Consider the following 20,898-nt stretch of genomic DNA (forward strand, 5'->3'; position numbering starts at 1 on the left):
AAGTCTTATTACTTCCTCCCCCCCCCCCCCAGCCAGCTTGAAAGTCTCACAATTCCCCCTACCTAAAGTTTGAAAAATCAAAATTTCTCCCCTAAGGTTTGCAAATCAAGGTTAGAGTCACCGAAGATGGTCGTCTCCGATGGTGTTGGCTTTCCCTCCCAAATCAACTCTCCTTGCTGATCACTTTCCAGCCACTAGCATAAGCTATTTACTCCGATGAAGATGAAATCATATTTGTTGGATTGTCTTCGTCTCGAACAAAAATGATTTCGTCTTCATCGGATATGAAGATGATCGTCAGATATGAAGACGATCGTCGGAGGTCTCAGACAGAGACGACGTGGCTGTCTTTATGATTTTTAAATTTTTTATTAAATAACTATTTTGCCCCTAACCAAAACTATGATTTTTAACGGATAAGTGAGATTTTAAGTTTTTCAAATTCAAGTAGTGTGATTTTGGAATAATACTTAAACTTGGGGGTGAAATAGTCCTTTGGCCTTTAAAAATATATAAGGTGAATATGTAATTTCCTAGAAAAGATAAAGAAAATATTCATACAGCTTTAGTAAATTATTTTTAAAAATAAATTTACACCCCAAAGTACCTCTAACCTCAATTATGATATTTAAGTAAAATTATATAAATACTCTTAGACAGTCAAAATTAACAAGTAACTCTGATAGATTGGTGAAAGGTTTTTGTAAATTTAAAGGATAAGAATTTGTCCCTTCATACCCTGTTGATATTATATGGCTTATACATATACTGTAATTAACCAGATAGTAACCAGTTAAACGGACAATTAAACATAACACAACTTAAATCCATTTAAAACTCTGTGAACCAAAGAAGCTAGCCATGCATTAAATTCAGAACTTTGCCAAACAAAGACAAACTTATGGTTAGCTTGCACTGCAATCGAAGACAGCATCTCTACCGATGTTATAACAAAATTTTTATCCCCTTTTTTCGCATTGTGATACCACAATGCTCATTAATTTTATTTTTCTGCGAGCTTCAACTAAAACAAAGGCTTTCTTCTGCTAGCTTCAACTAAATCTAAAACCCACATATATTTAATGAAATCCAACCACTGGAGTTTCAGCTGCTGAAGCATCTGGCGGCGGCGATGGCAGGATGGTGAGTGCCACAATGCCGCTTGCTGCAGCAGCGACAGCTCCGGCAATGAAAGCGGGGATGTTGCCACCTCCAAATAGAGCATCAAAGGGTCCTCCAATTACAGACACCAACATCTGTAAAACCAGCAATCTGTTAACAATTTTTAAACGTATGGGACATTTTATGCTGCAATGAATTAGAGATGTCAAATGGATGGAATCAAAGCCATATCAAAAGTACCTGAGGAATAACTATAGCAAGGTTAAGAACTCCCAAGGAAAGCCCTAGTAATGTGAAAAAAAAAAAAGGAAAGTTCAAATAAACATTAAAAGGAACCTGAAATTTTTAAATTTGAAACAAGTTTAAAAAATGGGGAGAATTTTTATACCTTGGCCAGCAGTAGAAGATTTGGAGAATATGGATGCTAAAGCAAATGGAACACTGAATGTAACCTGCAGAATAATGTGTAAGAAATTAATTGTTATTCAATAGAATTTAGAAATCAACTTAGTTTCTACCATTAATTACCAACTCATGAAAGTAGCCAAAGGGAACAATATCAACTTGAAGATCAAACATATAAATTTATTAATAAAAATAAAATTGAACTTTTACGATAATGGCAAAAGTTTGAGTTGGGCAGCATACTGTTAGCACAACAGTTCGCCTAACCAAGACAAATTAGTGAGTATTTAAAATAGAAAAAGCGCATTGATTGACAAAATTAATCGAACCCATTCTGATCCAATCAAATCATTCAACATGGCGACATTCAAATAAATTAAAATATTTCTAAATATATATATATATTTTGCTGTAGAGAGATCAGAATGAACCCAAATTACTGTTTTATGTAGAACCCAAATTCTATACAATTAATCAATTAATTTAGCAAAAAAAATTATGTTCCAGTTTTATATTATAAAAATAGTTCATGCTTGCAAGTTGCAACATGCCTTATATATCCTGACAAAATCATGCATTATTTTTTAAAAAATAATAGTAATCTACTCGTCCAAAAAAATGCGAAGAGACGCTAAATTCAATTGACTCAAGTAAATTTCATTAAAAAATATTTAATTCCCCTAAATTTTATCAAACAGGAAATGCTACGTCCCAATCAGAATTTGTCACAATTTTCAATGAAGAGAGAAGAAGATAAAGTTAGAAGAAAAAAACGATATCCATTTTCTATGGTCACGAGTTTAAACTGTAATAAAACTTACTGCTTGTGGGATCCCCATCACAGCGAAGATGGCCAAAGCACCAACTTTAACACCAACCGGAGGTGGCAAAATATGGCCGGTGGCGGCACTGTTCGCTGCGGCCACCTCTCGCCGATTCGATTCCGCCAATTTGGTGATCAAAAGAGTCATGGCCAAACAAAACGCCAGTAAAAAATTTACAATCCCCCACAGCCGCTTCACCCCACCAACCGCACGTGCCAAAAACTCAACCCCGAGAGACGTCAGCCCCAAAACGACGGCATTTAGCATTAAACCCAAGGCTCCTGCCCGCACGCCCGCGTTGTACATTCTGAGCTCCTCCGCGTTCCCCTTCGAGTTCCCGCCGTAAACTTCCCGCCCCATCCAGTCTGTATCAAACAGCAAGAACGGGAACCATGCGATCCAGTTGAGTGCCGTCACCAGAAGAAGAATCCGCATGGGTTTTTGTAAACCCTTTAAGGCGCCAAAGATTTCTCCGAAAAACGGCACTTTTGACGACTCCTCTCCGACTTTTTCTTCGCCGGATCCTTTGTTTCCAGCATTTTCCCGTGACCAGGGGCTGTCGCGTACGTAACTCAGCGACGCCGTTGTTAGCGTTAAGAGGAGTGTTATGGAGAGGATGAAACACGTCTTTAAATTCGCGCAGTAGGAATCACAAGATTTTGTTTTTGTAAACGGGAACATGTGGTAGAGGCGAGTGTAGGAGCCGGCGGCAAAGCCGAGAACGTTACCGACGGCCATGAAGAAGGAGAAAAAATAGTTAGCAGCACGAGTTTTCTTGTAGCTATTCCCGGAAAGATCCGCCAGAAACGCCCGGCAGGGGCCCTGAAGCGTGTTGTTCGCCACGTCTAGGATCCAAAACCCGAGAACGAAGATGGCAATAGCCCGGGGTTTGATCTCCCGGGTCATTGAGTCTCCGAACAGGTGTCCCAAATCGGCAGCGAAGCCGATGAGGAAGACGGCAATGGCGACAAGAATACCCCCGGCCGCAATGAAGGGCCGGCGGCGGCCGAAACGGGACGTGCATGTATCACTATGGAAGCCAACAATCGGCTGCACGAGCATCCCGGAGACGGGGCCGCAGAGCCAAATGAGGGAAGCCCATTTGTGAGGGATTCCGAGAAGCTGAACGTAAGGAGTGAGTAAAGACAGCTGAAGCGCCCAGCCGAACTGGACCCCGGAGGCAATAGAAGCCACCATTACAATCTTTTTATAAGACTGCGACGATGGCTGCTCTTGCTCCAGCTGAATCTCCATCTTTGGTTAAAGCTTAGGAGAAAAAAAGATAAGAGGAATGTTGTGTTGAATTTGCGGGGATTTGTATGAGAATTTATAAGTGAATTTGAGTTAAGTTGCGGTGCATGAAGGGCTGCATCTGGCGAGATTTCGGAAGCAAGCTTATCCAATTTTTGAGTTGTTGTCTGAGTGTTAATAGTGAGGGGGTGGGGGGTACAGAGTCAGGGCGACACCTGGAGAACAGTAATAAATCTTAATTACTAAGATTAGAAGGGAAATTAAATTTTTGGTATATAATTGATTAATGGGAATTTATTAGAGTTAAGGCTTTGGTTGTTTTATTTTTTCAGGGGTCTCTGCAGTTGAAAGTTGAAACCAACACCTTATATGTTATGAAAGTTGAGACCAATACCTTTTGTGACAGATCTCGTATTGCCTTATATATTATGATGTGTCTACTAATTATAAACATAATTAATAACTAAGGTATTTAATGATAATTAGATGAGATTATAATATAATATAATATAATATTATTTTGGCAAATTAATAATATGGGAATCGAACAATATTTTATATCAGTTTATCCAAATGCTTGCGGCTGTTAAAATCACTGGTCACTCAATTTCAAAATAAATGTCACGGGCTTACATACTTGGCTAGCAGTGTAAGCTGTTGTTTTAATAATTAAAGCGGATTATAAACCATTTTGAGATCCAAATTTGATTGAATTGATTAGACTGTTTTGACCAAACCTGAAAAAATTTAGTTTAATTATATGTCCTTTACACAATGAATTTAAATTTATAGATAATTTTTAATTTAAACTTTGCAAAATACATGTATTGAAATACTATTATAAATTAATTATTCAACATAAATATTACAACACAAATTGAAACAAAAATCATTTAAATGTTGATGCTTCAATCTTTTTCTCTTCTTAGTATATATGTATTAAAAAATAGGCCAAACGACTATTTCCCACCCAAGGTTTAGCGTTTTCTCAAAAGTCCCCCCTTTAACTATGGAAACACCAAACACCCACCCATGGCTGGTTAGATTTAACCAAACCCTAACGGCTGAAAATTTTATCTCCTTTTGCCCCCCTAAACTTTAAAAACTGAAATTTTCCCCCCGCCTAAGTTTTAAAAAATGGCAGTTTCACCATAGGGTTTGGTTTTGAAATCTCCGGCGACCCCTCCGGCTCCGTTGCCGACGGCCGCTCCCTCCGGAAGCAACCTCTCCTTCCGGCGATCTCTTTCCTCCCATTTGGAGGTCTGATCGGCGCCCGGAGACGCCGTGGGAGACGAAGACTTCGTCGGGAAGACGAAGTTCTTTGTCTTCCCAGACGAAGCCGACGTCGTCATCCTCGTCTGGGAAGACGGTCGTCTTCCCAGAGGTCTTCTTCTGGGAAGACGATCGTCTTCCCAGACGAAGACGACGGCGTCGGCTTCGTCTGGGAAGACGAAGAACTTCGTCTGGGAAGACGAAGAACTTCGTCCTTCGTCTGGGAAGACGAAGAACTTCGTCTTCCCGACGAAGTCTTCGTCTCCCACGGCGTCTCCGGGCGCCGATCAGACCTCCAAATGGGAGGAAAGAGATCGCCGGAAGGAGAGGTTGCTTCCGGAGGGAGCGGCCGTCGGCAACGGAGCCGGAGAGGTCGCCGGAGATTTCAAAACCAAACCCTAGGGTGAAACTGCCATTTTTTAAAACTTAGGGTGGGGGAAAATTTTAGTTTTTAAAGTTTAGGGGGGCAAAATTAGATTCTATTTTAGTTTATTTTTAATATTTTAGCCAAAATGACGATTTTACCCCTACCACCGTTAGGGTTTGGTTAAATCTAACCGGCCATGGGTGGGTGTTTGGTGTTTCCATAGTTAAAGGGGAGACTTTTGAGAAAACGCTAAACCTTGGGTGGGAAATAGTCGTTTGGCCTAAAAAATACTCCAATTATGTTCAAACCCTGAATATGTTAAAGTTTGACTGAAAATTTTGATCGTAACTTTTTGTAAATTGGAAATATTGTACCCAAATATTCTCCACCATTCATCTAATAAAAAATGACACGTAAATAATTACGCAATAGAATTCACAACTTAGAAAAAGAATTGACACAAAAAAAATATATAAATTTAATACATACTAGGTTGTGTGTATTTGCAGGTTTAGTGGCAAGCTAACGTGAAAGCTCTTCTCACAATCTCAAAACATTCTACTATCTTCTAATAACTTCACAGTCATATTGAAAGGCCAAATTCAAGTAATACACGACTACATAAATACCTCAACACAATGTCCTATCCCACCTCATCTTGATAATCTAAGTGTAAGGCTTATAGAATTTCTTTTTATTCTTGAACATCTTCTTTATCCTCATCCTAACTTTATACATTCTATCATATACATATTCTAACGCAAGCCTCTTATCTGAGTTCACAATACAAAACAAATGCATCAATGAATCCATAACTTTCACAATTACACCTATTTTGTTCCAAAATTCATTATTTAATGGCCAAAGGACTTATTCCCACCCAAAGTTTACTCTTTTTCCAAGTTTCCACTCATTAACTTTCAAAAACTCAAATACCTACCCATCTATTAAAATTCATTGTTTGGTTTAAGAGTAAAAATATTATTTAGTGAACAAAATTTTAAAAAACTAAAAAATTATCACATTCCCCCCCCCACCTTTAATTTAAAAATCTAACAATTTCTTCCACCAAAGGTTTGAAAAGTGACCATTTCTCCCATAGAGTTTTGATGTCTTTTCCTAGTTTTTTTTATGAGCTTTTCTATCGTTGTCTTCGTCACTGTTTTCCTCCAAGTACACTCTCTCTCTCTCTCCAATGCTTCCTCTCCCTCCAAAAGTCGTCAATTTTGTTTATGAAGGTTTTGATAGATGAAGGAAATAAGATAGACCAAAACCAATCTTTGTAACATCCCTCCTTAGAAGTACTATCCACCGAAAGAGAAATGTTACGAATTAATATCCGGAGCATCTATTTTTTTCTTTTAAAATACTTTAAAATGAACGCATCACTAAAAGTGTTTAGAAATTATTCTAAGAAAATTAAAAATCTGGAAACGAACAAACGATGTATATACTCATATGCAAACTCATCTAAAAGCATCTGAAAACATGGAATAATCCTATACAACTGTACAATCATCTTAAAAAGGAAAACAATCAACAAGAACATGTGACTGTATGCATATAATATAAACTAGAGATAACCTGCACCAATTAGATCTATCTTCGCTGACCTGACCTTGTCTCATAGTTACCTCGATCACCTGTACCTACAATCATGAAAGAAAAGGAAGTGAGAGATAAGAACACTTAGTAAGGGATTTGACACTTTTCTAAGCTCGAGCTCTCTTCCTTTTTCTCACTACACCATTTTTGAATCTGAATTGAGCTCTACTACAAGCATGCTCTACTGCAAGTGGACCCTACTAGGGGTCTATGTCCTATTACGGATGTACCCTACTGCGGGCAGTGTAGTGTATAGTGTCCCTTCATAATTCATAGCATGCATTATATCTTACTAATTTTGCTTCCATCTAAAACTATTCATAACTCACCAAACCATACTCTTAGGACGACCCCTGAATATTGAGCCCCAAATTGCTTTTCTTTCTTTTCTTCTTTTCTTTTTCTCTCATTTCTTTCCTTTCCTTTCTTTCTTTCTTCCTTTCCTTTTTCTCCTCCTTTTCTTTCTTTCTTTCTTTCCAAAAACTGTAAAATACTGTTCATGGGACTGTTCATGTGGTAAGGCAGCCTTCTTTTTCATATAATTTAATAGTCCCAACGGTCTCTAATTTATACAAGCTATATATCGTTGAAAAAAGGATTCAAAAAGCTTTCCAACAAGGTATAATAGCACTTATGATTCATTAGATAAGATAGTCAAAACGTGAGATAAAATCAGTGGCAAAAAACTGTCTTCACTATTTATTTAGTAAAACAGTCCTTTTGGTTTATATAATATTTAACAGTCCAAACGATCTCTAATTCATACAAGCTATATATCATTGGAAAGAGGATTCAAAGAAAATTTCAACAAGTTATAATAGCACTCATGATTCATCAGATAAGGAAGCCAAAACGAGGGATGAATTCAGTGGCAAAAAACTGTCTTTATTGTTTATTTGGTAAGATAGTTTGTTTGTTCATACAATTTAATAGTCCAAACGGTCTCTAATTCATACAAACTATATATCATTAAAAAACAGATTCAAAGAGTTTTCCAATAAGCTATAATAGCACTCATGATATTGAAGGAATTTGGCAAGAAAATTAAAATTTTTAATTTATGTTCACATCATATGTAACAATGGTATTATAAAGTTTACATGGTTTTTCAAGAAATAAAACATAGAAACATGTAAACTACCTTGTACCTTGTAATTTGATTTGAAATTTGGAAGTTTGAATCACTAAAATAAGTGATCTCTTGACTTGCACCCTTCAAGGAAGAAAAAAGGAAGAAAGGAGAAGCTTTTCCCGACAAAGAAGAAGAAGAAAAGAAAAATGCATATATTTCTTCATTTTTGCCTCACATTTATTACATTAAACTTGATATTTATCAAGTTACAACATGTGCTTAACTTTCATTGGTTGAAAATTAAGAGAAATTGGAATTTGACACATGTTAATTAATTTGTGCCCAAAATTATTCATTTTAACTTTCTAAACAATTTAAAAGGTGTAAAATGATAATTTTGCCCCTTTTTCTGAATCTTATTCGAAAAGCACAATTTTTATCTTCGGAAAGTGCTAGCCAATCATGGATAAATATTTTCAGCTTCATAACACCATTTTCTTTCTTGAAATATAGGTGTGACCTTCAAAGTTCATAGTGATGTAGCCGTAGGCTCCATATCGGACGATACATTTCATTATATCATTATATAACCTAAAACTGTCGTTAACCGATATACTTCATTTTCCGCTACAAAATGAAGCTTCCACTGATCATGTGGTATCATCTAGCAATGTCTCATGACCCCTACATCACAATGAAATACAAGCTTCACATAATATCAAATGAACCTTTCTTACTCACACTTACCATGTAGTCCAATCCCTCCGTCATTACATCCCGATTAAACTTGGATTCATGGAATGTCAAAATCCAATATTTAATCTTTTCGAATATCAAGTAATACATCATAACGTGCCACATTGAAACTCTTTTCATATGGTCTTTTATCTACACTAGCTAGTGTATTAAATTTTCATGTTTCTCGATATTCGTATGGGAACTCAGGAGCAGTCGAGCTGACGGATCCCTGTATGATCATCACTTGTCCTCTCGCTCAAGCAACATATGATCAAAGCGGCTTCTGAACGAGATATGATTAGCCTCGTGGTATACACTATATGAATCATACGTTCCGGAACGAAGCACAACTGTGATATCTCAAGTCAAAGGTCTATACACTAGTATGATTCACGATGTATCATTGACTACATATTAATGCCCATGTGATCATCGTTCAACGGTCACGTTCGATAAACAATATAATAAAATAACCTTTGATAAGTTCTCTAACTATCAAATGGTTCCATTGTTTACCCATGTGTATATCCACCATGTCTAATGTCATCCATTGATATACTGTGGTGATATAGCACACACCCACTATGTAATACTATTGCCCAAATAGATTGCCTATGCAGGGAACGATTTGATGACGTTCATTAAAACTCATCGAGACCTTTCACATGTCATATGCATATAGTTAATATGGATGTAATATACAACTACAACATAGATATAAAAGTGACATAGAAAACATGTGAAGTATGACAGAACTCTTCTTTTATTAATAATGTATATGCAAGATATAGAACCCTTAAACCAATTAAAGCGATTGGTTTTTAGGACATATTCTAACAGATATATCAGATAAGGTAGCCAAAATGTGAGACAAAATCGGTGGTAAAACTATAAATATTATCCAATTCTCTGCCATCAACAAAATCACACACATAGATATCCCAAATGACAAAACAACATTTCTCAACTTCAAAATCATCATTTATAACATAGATCCAAGGAATCAAAAGCATAAAACATGAAACATATCAAGGATAATACCCCTTACCTTGTCTTAAGCCAATCCTTGCAAGTTGGGTTTCTCCTCTTTGTCTTGCTTCCTTTATCACCAAAACACACTAGTATATTCATATAACATGTATCCAATATATATAAACATAGGTAAAGGGAAAGGAAGGAGATCTTTAGGTTACAAAGGCTTCCAAAGTGTTTCATCTTCTTTTCCTTCCTTATTTATCTTCCAAAACCCTTCCAAATCACCCACTTTTCTTCAAAAACACAACAAAGAAAGGAAGAAAACTGCCTTCTTCTAGAAGAGACGGGAAAATGATGGAAAAAGGGTAAAAGTTGACTTTTTTTTACTTTTCTCTCTTTATATATATATTTACATACTTTTTAATATATTAATATATATATATATTTGTTTTTCCTTGTAATTGCTTTGTATATAACACACACACACACACATACATTTCAACATATAAATTTAAAATTGAAAATGTCTCAAAGTAGGACTAAAAGACACAAATGCCCCTAGAATATATCTGAGGGTATTACAACTAGACACAAATACCCTTGGAACGTACTTGAAGGTATTACAATCTCTCAACTTAACGACGACGAATGACACACAAAGAATGAAGATGGATGACACACTAAGGAAGACAATGAACAAAGGTAGATGATAGACAAAACCTAGCTTTACTGAGGACTTGTCTCGATTTGAAATTTACTCATGGTTTTAAATCTAGTTGTTGTTCATCAATGACGGATGAAATCAATTATGTTTGGAAGGAGAGGGAGCACCTAAGAGGGAGAGAGAGTGCTAAGATGAAGAGAGCGACAAAGACAACGATGGAAAAGCTCATAAAAAAATCTAGGAAATAAATTAAAACCTTATGGGGGAAATGGTCATTTTTTAAACCTTGGGTGGGGGAAAATTGTTAAAATTTTAAACTAAAGGAAAAATATGATAAATTTTTAGTTTTTAAAATAATTTTAGCTAAATAACATTTTTAGCCTTAACCTTAACAATGAATTTCAATAGATGGGTGAGTATTTAAGTTTTTGAAAGTTAATAGGTGAAAACTTGAGAAAAGAGTGAACTTTAGGTGGGAATAAGTCCTTTGGCATTATTTAAAATTATGATCACAATCTTTTTGCCTGTACTACATCTCGTTATCCGGAATCAATAAAAAACCTATCAGTGACCATCACTTGCAAGTCATGCTTATACTCATAAAAGGTTTTCAATATGATGAAAGTCGTAGCAAACCTAGTTGTAAGAAGTTACTCAATTTCTCTCTATCTTTCTCTCTTTCTCAACCAAACTGTCAATAATGTATGATTATAAACAAACTTTGTCACAAGATTATAAACAAACTGTCAATAATGTATGATTATAAACAAACTGCCCGTACTACATCTCATTATTTGGAATCAATAAAAAACCTATCAGTGACCATCACTTGCAAGTCATGCTTATACTCATAAAAGGTTTTCAATGTGATGAAAATTGTAGCAAACCTATTTGTAAGAAGTTACACAATTTCTCTCTATCCTTCTTTCTTCCTCAACCAAACTGTCAATAATGTATGATTATAAACAAACTTTGTCATAAGAGATACACTTTTGAAAATTCTAACAATATCAGTCATTTCACCACTATCTCTAAAAATCATATTGATGCAATGTCTTGCACATGACAATCAAGTAATATTTGATATTTGTCAAATAATAATCTTTCAGCAGCTTTATAATTAGCTCCATTATTAGTAACAAAATAAACAATATTATTAGCTTCATTCATATTCATTGGATGAGACAACCCTTCATATTTTTCATCCATAATATCACTCTCAAATTAAGGTATACTAGCACCATAAGAAGTTGAATACTTAAGAAAATTTTTCCTTTCTTTATTTTTCGCCATAATCTCATCTAGCATTTACTATTCAATATCTAACATCATGAGGAACTTTAGTGCATGAATCAACATCCCCTTTTTTCTTAGCCAAACGTTGTTTTATTCTATATATACTACTTCTTCTAATTGTCTTACCACAATATAAACAATTCAAAATCTTCCTTCCAGTCTCATTTACACTCTTAGAAAAATGTGTCCAAATAATACCACCTTTTACTTGACATGGTGTTGAAGAAGCTTTAGACCTAGATGATAACATACTTTCATTTCATTTATCTATTGCACACAATAATAAACAACCATAAGAACATAATACTATATATATATAATGAGCATTAAGAACCTATCAAAATTATATACATGAGCATAAAGATCACTTATGCAAATAAATGTGTATATCTTTGTCATATTATTTAATTAGCTTCCTAAAGTTTTAATGACAACAATAATATTCATAATGTAAAAGTTAAAAACTCATAAACAAGTTTGCTATTCAACATACATAACAACATAAATTCGTAATGTAAAAGTCAAAAACTCATAATCAAGTTTGTTATTTAGCTATTGAATAACATACAGAAGTCATCAAAACTTATAAGTCGTCGAGACTTCTACTGAATAACATTCAACTACTGAATTTCAACATACATAACAACACATATCTATAATGTAAAAGTCAAAAGTTGTCAACATATAACAACACTTATAAAATTACACTATAGTATGCTTATTAGTTTTCAAATTACAAATTACAATAAAGCATGCTTATTAGTTTACATATTCATAATGTATAAGTTCACATTGGAGTATGCCTATTAGTTTACAAATTTACAAATCTGTAATGTATAAATTTATACTAGATACTTATTAGTTTACAAATTACAAGTCATATAAAATGCACATTCATCACTAGTATTGTCATCAATGGAGTACACATAAAATTAAAAAACCGTAACAATGGACTGGATAGAGTATGCTTATTAAGAATACATTCAAATTCAACATTACCAATCAACATAGTTGGGACTTGTCTATCTTCACTGAAAGTCGTCATTGATATCATCGCAGTCACAGTGAACTTGCTGAAGAAAACTAGGAGAAGAAGTCCACTATCCCAGATTCACCTTTATGTGTGGTGGGGGAAAGTAGTCGAACGTTATCAAAATTGAAGATTTTGGTCATTGGCAACTCAATTGGGTGTGTTTAGTTAAAGGCACAACAACAACGATGATAATGTGCGAGAAGCCAAGCACTGAAAAAAGTCGAATGGCTTTTTTCCAATTTTTTTAATTTATATTATGGAAGAACTAGACCAAGCTTCAACTATAGCAAACATGAATTGATGACGAACTGTCGATCCAATCATAGTCCAATCCAAAATTATGTCAAAAATCATTTTTTTCCTATAGTATTCATTTGAAGGGCCAATTTATGGTCCATTCAGTCAGACCAATTAGTTTGGTTTACTTTTGAAAACCATTGTGTAAGATATTTGATCTTCGTTCTATTATGCATGCAATGAATTTATGGCTAAATAATTTTTTTTACCACAAAAATCATAACCCCAATATTTACGAGTGTTATACATATAGATAAGGTATTAGAGATCATACTTGTATTTGGAGGCTCCTTCAAACCAAGATCTGCCCTAAATTCTTTCATACCTCTTTACATAACAACCACCAAACGACTATTTGAATGATTTCGTATGAGACACTTCATGGGATAAAGTATTTATTAACTTTGCATTACAATGAGTTTGGTGAGAGAGACACTTTGATAGAGGTTTGGGACTAAAAATGATCCAACAAATTAATAGAGGATTTGAGGTTGATTTGGGAAAGGATGAGACAAACTCATGATTATCAAAAAGGTTATACATATTAGAGGGGACAGGACCTTGAGTTTACAATAAGTGATAAAGTGTTTTTCATGGTTGCTCTCTATTAACATGTTATGAGATTAAACAAAAATGGTAAGTTGGCTATGAGGTATATTAGTTTGTATGAGATTTGGGAGAGAGTAGGTAAGCTAGCCTATTGGCTTATATTGTCGATGAGCATAAATCATAGTTATAATGTGTTCCATGTGTCATTGTTATGTAAGTACATCAATGACTTGACATATGTGTTGAGGATCGAGGATGTGGATCTTAAGGATAGTCTCATGTATAAGGAGTGTTTAGTTTAGATTTTGAATAGATTGGTAAAGATGCTTAAGGACAAACAAATCCATCTAATCAAGATTCTATAGAGAAATCACAAAATCGAGGAGGTCACATAGAAGGTCGAGTAGGATATGCGATAAAGATTCCTAAAGGTTTTAAAGTAAATTTTAAGGATGAAATTTAAATATAGTGGGAGGAAATGTCACACCCATAAGTACGTCTTAAAAGTACTTATATAATTTTCAATATTTGATTAAAGTTCATGCATGAATTATTATTGAAGTATGTTGGACGTCATACATGCTAAAAGTACACACTCGTACATGTGGTGTAAAGGCATGCCGAGAGGATGTATGGTCATCCATGTTGAGAGTGCATACCTATACACCCAATAATGGATATAGTGTAAGTTGGATGTCATGTACGACTGTGTATAAGGAAGTGCATAATCATGCATGAGGTTGAATATCATATAAAATATGTCTTCAAAGCTTATAGGACATGATCAAGATGGACGAAACCATCTGGATGATTGTGCATAAAGGTTGCATAATCATGACCAATGTTATTTGGTAAAAAAAATATGTAAGAGTTGGCATGTTGACTAAGAGAAGAATATAACTTCATTCACAAAATTTTACACCAAAAACAAAAGAGAGAGCAAACTCAGAGGAAGTGTGATTACATTTTAGGTCACCAAAAACAAGAAGACAAGCCAATTGAAATGTTATAGCCATGTCAAGAATAGCATATACTGAAATCCAAGTAAATAGGCCATCACATCTTGTTATGTATTAGAAAATTACCTGTAATGGCATGTTGTGAAATTGATTAATAATATGTAAATGATTGATTGAGATTATATGGAGGAAGATATACTAAATTGACCATATTAGCATGAATTAGTAATAAGATATCAGGTTGTCTTGAGTGTGATGACTCTGTGTTGATTTACTAGTTGTAATTCTAAGAAAAGAATATGAGCATGTGAAATATTAAAAGAATGAGATGTTATGAATGACTTAGAGACAGAGACCTAAATTACATTCAATGGGGCATAAAGATTATCATTGAAAATGTTAAAAATCTACTCACTGACGATGGTGTACAGTTATGCACTTGGACATATATGGTCGTGCATATGCTAGGTAAAAGATAACTCAATTGTGCATAAGGTGTATGGTTGTGAAGTTTCAATAATGTGATGTACAATAGTGAATTATGGGTTCCACACTCATGCATGAAGTTATAAGATGTTCGATCATGTATTATGGGGGTGAATGACCATGGGCACAAAAAGGTATATGGTCTTGATAGAATAGAAAGGGATCTTTATAATAAAGAGATGATCTTTATAATTGATCAATAACAAAATAAAAAATGCAGAATAGATGTCAATATACCATTTATTAAATTGATATAAAAAGAATGTATTCTTATTTATGATAATTATTATAAATGTCATAATGTTACTGATGTTTTTACTTTCCATAATTTCAAAGATTTTTAATTAAAAAAAAATGAAAACTATTAGTGAGTAGTGTTATTATTGTAGCTTTGCATCCTGCCATTCATATGGAATGATATTAACCTTCAACTTAATAATTGATAATGAAGATTAAATTTGACATAATATCTTCACTGTATGATTATGATTTTGATATACAATATATGGGCTAAATTTATGTGTCCCAGAATAATATTTAAATTAAAGAAATTGCCTTGATGATTAAATAACACTGATAAAATTGTATAAAGCCTCTTTATATATATATATATTAGTATTCATATTTTTTTAGGTATCCCAGATATTATTTGGAGAACCCTTTTTTCACAATTTTTTTTATCTTATTATAAGCAAATATTGAATATTAAATTAGGAATATAGGATTGACTTTTCATAAAAGGAATAAGATAAGGGAAATTATTAAAAATAGGCAAAATTAAAGGGGTCTAAGCGAAATTACCCAAAAAATTCAGGTTTAAGCAAAAATGCCCAGGTTTTGTGAAATGATGAAACTGCCCCCATATATAAACACAGCAAATTTTCACTGTGCAATTCAAAGAAAATTCCAAAGCTTCCCACCTTCCATGGCAATCCCACGACGAACGTCATTTCGGCCGATTTTCTTGCTTTCCGGCAACCGAAAATGGCAAAGAAGGTTAGTATATCTCCCGTAATCTTGTTTGGATCAAGTTATTGCTCATATTATTGAGATTTGGTTGAGATTTTTGGGTTTGAAATTTTAGGGTTTACGGTTTGAACAATGCTTAAAATGTTTCGATTTTTGGTTGTTTTCGTTGAATTGATTGAGGGGTTTTGTGTTATACAACGTGTAGATTTGATTTATGTGAAAATCGGAGGTCGAAACGACCAAAATTTGGCCGAAAATGGCTGCCAAATGGATCGGTAGTCTTGCCGTGGGAACAGCGTTTCCCACGGCAAACGATTTATCCCACGGCAGCGTATTGAGCATGGGTTAGTGGGGGGGTAAAGTGGCTTTTTTAAAATGTTGGGGAGCCGAATGAGATTTGTTAGAACACAGCGGTTTTTTTGGAAATTTGTCATATAACAGTGGATCTTTTCAATTAAGGAATATTCATGAGGGGGTAAATTGAGAATTTTCTTATCTAGGGTTTATGATCGTGTAGTTTTCGAATTTTATATTCGTTTTTTCTGTTTTAGGGTTTTTCCATATGTATTTTTCAAATTTGAAATTCGAGTTTTCGAATTTTGGTGCTTTTTGACACAATTTACGATGTAATGACGTAATTTCAACTTAATATTTCGATTTTTTCGTTTATAGGATATATTGATTCGTGTTTTTGAATTTCAGTTGCGTTTTTCCATATTTTGTCTTTTCATGATATATTGATTCGTTTTTTTCAAATTTTCAAATGATTTTTCAGTTAGCGACATTCATAGGTATTTCAACTGATAGAGTTCGAATTTCAAATCCGTTTTTTCGATTTTCCCCGTGTTAGGATAAATCGAGTCTTCTTTTCAAATTATCTAACGATTTTTCGATTGTTCACATTCTATGTTATTTTATCGTATAGATTTCGAATTTCATTTTCGTTTTATCAAATTTCGCCGTTTCAACTTCTAGAATTCGAATTTCAGTTTCGTTTTTTTGAATTTCACAATTTCAGGATATATCGATTCGTATTTTCAAGATTTCTGATCGATTTTTCGATTATCGTCACTTTAAGGTATTTCAACGTATAGAATTCGAATTTCAGTTCCGTTTTCTCGAATTTCACCATTTTAGGATATATCGATTCGTATTTTTAAGATTTCTGAACAATTTTTCGATTATCGTCACTTTAAGGTATTTCAACATATAGAATTCGAATTTCAGTTTAATTTTTCCGAATTTCACCATTTCAGAATATATCGATTCGTATTTTCAAGATTTCCATTAGATTTTTCGATTATCGTCACTTTAAGGTATTTCAACGTATAGAATTCGAATTTCAATTCCGTTTTTTTGAATTTCACCATTTTAGGATATATCGATTCGTATTTTCAAGATTTCCAAATGATTTTTCGATTATCGTGACTTTAAGGTATGTCAACGTATAGAATTCGAATTTCGATTCCATTTTTTTGAATATCACTATTTCAGGATATATCAATTCGTATTTTCAAGATCTCCTAACGATTTTTCAATTATCGTCACTTTAAGGTATTTCAACGTATAGAATTCAAATTTCAATTCCGTTTTTTCGAATTTCACCATTTTAGGATATATCGATTCGTATTTTCAAGATTTCTGAATGATTTTTCGATTATCATGACTTTAAGGTATTTCAACATATAGAATTCGAATTTCAGTTTCATTTTTTCGAATTTTACTATTTTAGGATATATCGATTCTTATTTTCAAGATTTCTGAACGATTTTTTGATTATAGTCACTTTAAGGTATTTCAACGTATAGAATTCGAATTTCAGTTCAATTTTTCTGAATTTCACCATTTCAGGATATATTGATTCATATTTTCAAGATTTCCATTCGATTTTTTGATTATTGTCACTTTAAGGTGTTTCAACGTATAGAATTCGAATTTCAGTTCCGTTTTTCCGAATTTCACCATTTTAGAATATATCGATTCGTATTTTCAAGATTTCCATAAGGGATTTTTCGATTATCGTCACTTTAAGGTATTTCAACGTATAGAATTCGAATTTTAGTTCTGTTTTTTCAAATTTCACCATTTTAGGATATATCGATTCGTATTTTCAAGATTCCCAAACAATTTTTCGAGTATCGTCACTTTAAGGTATTTCAACGTATAAATTTTGAATTTCAGTTTCGTTTTTTCTATTTTTCGTCATTTCAGGATAACTTGATTCATATTTTGTTATTTTCGATCGATTTTTCAATTGTTAACATTCTAGGGTATTTGAACGTATAGAACTCGAATTTCAGTTCTTTTTTATTAAGTTTTGTCATTTTCTTTTTGATTATTTGGTATTTCTCATCTTTTTATGTTTTTTCCACTAATACATTTGTTTACATATTTATTTTTATGAATGTTTAACAAATTTTTAAAATTGTTACAGAATATTTCTCGCAAAAGAAGACGGGTTGACAGCGAGCTACGCATTCCCGATGAGTCCAGACACTTCCGGGCAGATGCGATATCTCGTGCATAGCATACAACATTATCTCAGATTTCTTCTACATTGACCCCGGGTCAGCTACGACTATTTGAGAGGACATGTTTCGGGTCTCTCCTTCGTTTACCCGAAACCAAATTCGTCGGGATATTGGTTCATGCATTTCTACTACGACAGCTACATCCACCCTTTGCCAGAGACGAGTTTTGGTTTAGGGTTAGCGGGGTTGATGTGAGATTTAGCCCGTTTGAGTTTGCGTTGGTGACAGGGCTTTCGTTTAGCCGACGGACTGATGTTTCTTCATATATTCCTCGCTCCTCCGGACATAGGATCAGGGATACGTACTTTCACGGTTGTCCGAAGGTGCAGTATCACGACATAGAGCATGTCTTTTTGTAGAGGCCATGGGGGGATGACGATATTGACGCTGTCAAGATGGCTTTGTTGTATATTCTTCACATGGTTTTGTTGGGGAATGATCAACGAAAGAAGATGTCCACGGATTACTTACAGTTAGTTGATCATTTGGACGGGTTTAATTCCTACCCCTGGGGCGTTGTTGTGTGGCAGATGACATACAATTCTATGTCACAGGCGAGTGAAAGAGTCTGTTCCAGGCGAATGCCTGAAATCCATAAATACGACCTTTACGGATTTTCTTTCGCATTTCAGATAAGTTTTATATTATTATTTATATTTATTAATTGGCAAAAATATAAATTGATTTATTTACATCGTAAATAATTATATTACATCGTAAATAATTATATTACAGTACTGGATATATGAGACTCTAGAGATGTTACATGATTGGATTGACCTTGCCCATCCCTATTCGTCCCCACGGATGTTGAGGTGGCGTACGCGAGACGTCCCTGGTTAGACTCATATAGGTCGTATTTTCACTGGTGATCCGGTATGTACTAACTAATTAATAAGTCGATTAATTCATTATATGTTACAATTATTTTGACTTATATATCTTCATCATTAGGAGTATGTCACATTCCTTCTTCGTCCATCATCGATTGAGGAGGGTTTACCGTGGTACGCTGAGATTCATGAGTACACGGGTTTACCCAATGCTGATTCCTTCTCATCTTCTTCGGTTCCGACCGCGACTAGAGACAGGGCTTATCCATCCTCAGGACCTTCAGATGTACCCATCCAGACTTCTGAGACACATGAGGAGCCTATTCAGCCTCCTGTTATGGAGCACCCTATATGTTCCCCTGTTGTTCAGAGCCCACGGCGACAGACCGTCCTGGAGTGGAGGACCACCCTAGCGTGGAGGAGCATCCTGGAGTGGAGGACCGCACTACCCATCATGCCACCGAGCAGTGTCCCCCATTCATATCACCTAGTACTTCTACATTAGATGCTACACTAGCGCACTGGGGTGCTACGATTTTACATGAGATATCGAGTTTTCGCGACGATATCTCTTCCTAGATGACTCGATTATGTGACGATATCTCTTCCCAGATGACTCGATTAAAGGATCGTATGATTCGTTTGGAGGACATCGTCACGCGTACATATCCAGCCCCTGTCGCTCAAGTTGTAAAACCACTTCTAATTTATTACTTATTTAAAATATCTACAGTGTTATTATTCTGACAATTATTATTACATTCGTACAGGAGAGGGACGAGGATATCCGACCGTCATCCCCTATCGACACCACAATACCATCCCATCACCCACACGAGGTCCGTATGATATTTCAAATTTATATAACTTATTAAATGTCATTATTATATTATAGTATTGTTATATATGAAATGTCACTAATTAAGTTATTATTACTATTATCTTAGGATAGATGTCAGGAGGACGCACCGATTAGTCCTTCTGTTGCATCACCTGTCCCAACTGAGGTATGTCACTTATCAATGGAACTTTATTTTTATAATTGTTCAGTTATCGATTAATATAAGGTATATATATTCGTATAGGGTCTTCCTCATGACTCGATTCCGATCGGATCTCATATAGGTTCTTCAGATCCTCCACTTGAGGTATGATAATTATTATACATTATATCGACTCTTAGATGTGATATTATATTTTATATGAAATATCATTTATCATTTTTTCCTTTCATGCATATAGGGAACGGGTATTGATATATTATCGATCGAGGGTTCTCCCCGAACACCTTCCCCGGAAGTTGAGGTTAACTTTTTTTAAAATTGTCATTGATTGATCTGTTTTTCCAATTATATTGTTTATTTAATGATGTTTTGACTCTTTTTCAAGACGAGCGATTATGGTTACTTACTGATATCCCGAGCTCAATCAAAAAGATAGTGGATATTGGTTTACAGAAGGAGGACTTCTAGGAGAACGATTTTGAGACCATCCATATTGAGGTATATCAATCATACTTAGTATATAAATATTCGTATATATCGGTCACTGAGATGTTCAAAATTACAATTTTCTAGTCTGTCAAGGGAGCACGCTTGGTGGACTTGACCGTGATTGAGGATTCTCCAGCTAAACCTCCTCTCGCATACA

At 34.5% G+C, this 20,898-nt stretch overlaps 1 protein-coding gene across 1 annotated transcript; it reads right to left on the reverse strand.

The window, feature by feature from the left end:
* Nucleotides 1-842: 842 nt before the first annotated feature.
* Nucleotides 843-3,751, reverse strand: LOC123202599 (sucrose transport protein SUC2-like). The gene is made up of 4 exons (XM_044618553.1): nucleotides 2,349-3,751; nucleotides 1,511-1,574; nucleotides 1,363-1,406; nucleotides 843-1,256 (listed from the first exon to the last, which is right to left on the reverse strand). The coding sequence occupies exons 1-4, from the start codon at nucleotides 3,603-3,605 to the stop codon at nucleotides 1,080-1,082; spliced, it is 1,542 nt and encodes a 513-aa protein (XP_044474488.1). The 5' UTR covers nucleotides 3,606-3,751; the 3' UTR covers nucleotides 843-1,079.
* Between the last annotated feature and the right edge of the window lie 17,147 nt (nucleotides 3,752-20,898).

This window comes from Mangifera indica, chromosome 19 (assembly GCF_011075055.1).
Source record: "Mangifera indica cultivar Alphonso chromosome 19, CATAS_Mindica_2.1, whole genome shotgun sequence".
Lineage (NCBI taxonomy): Eukaryota > Viridiplantae > Streptophyta > Magnoliopsida > Sapindales > Anacardiaceae > Mangifera > Mangifera indica.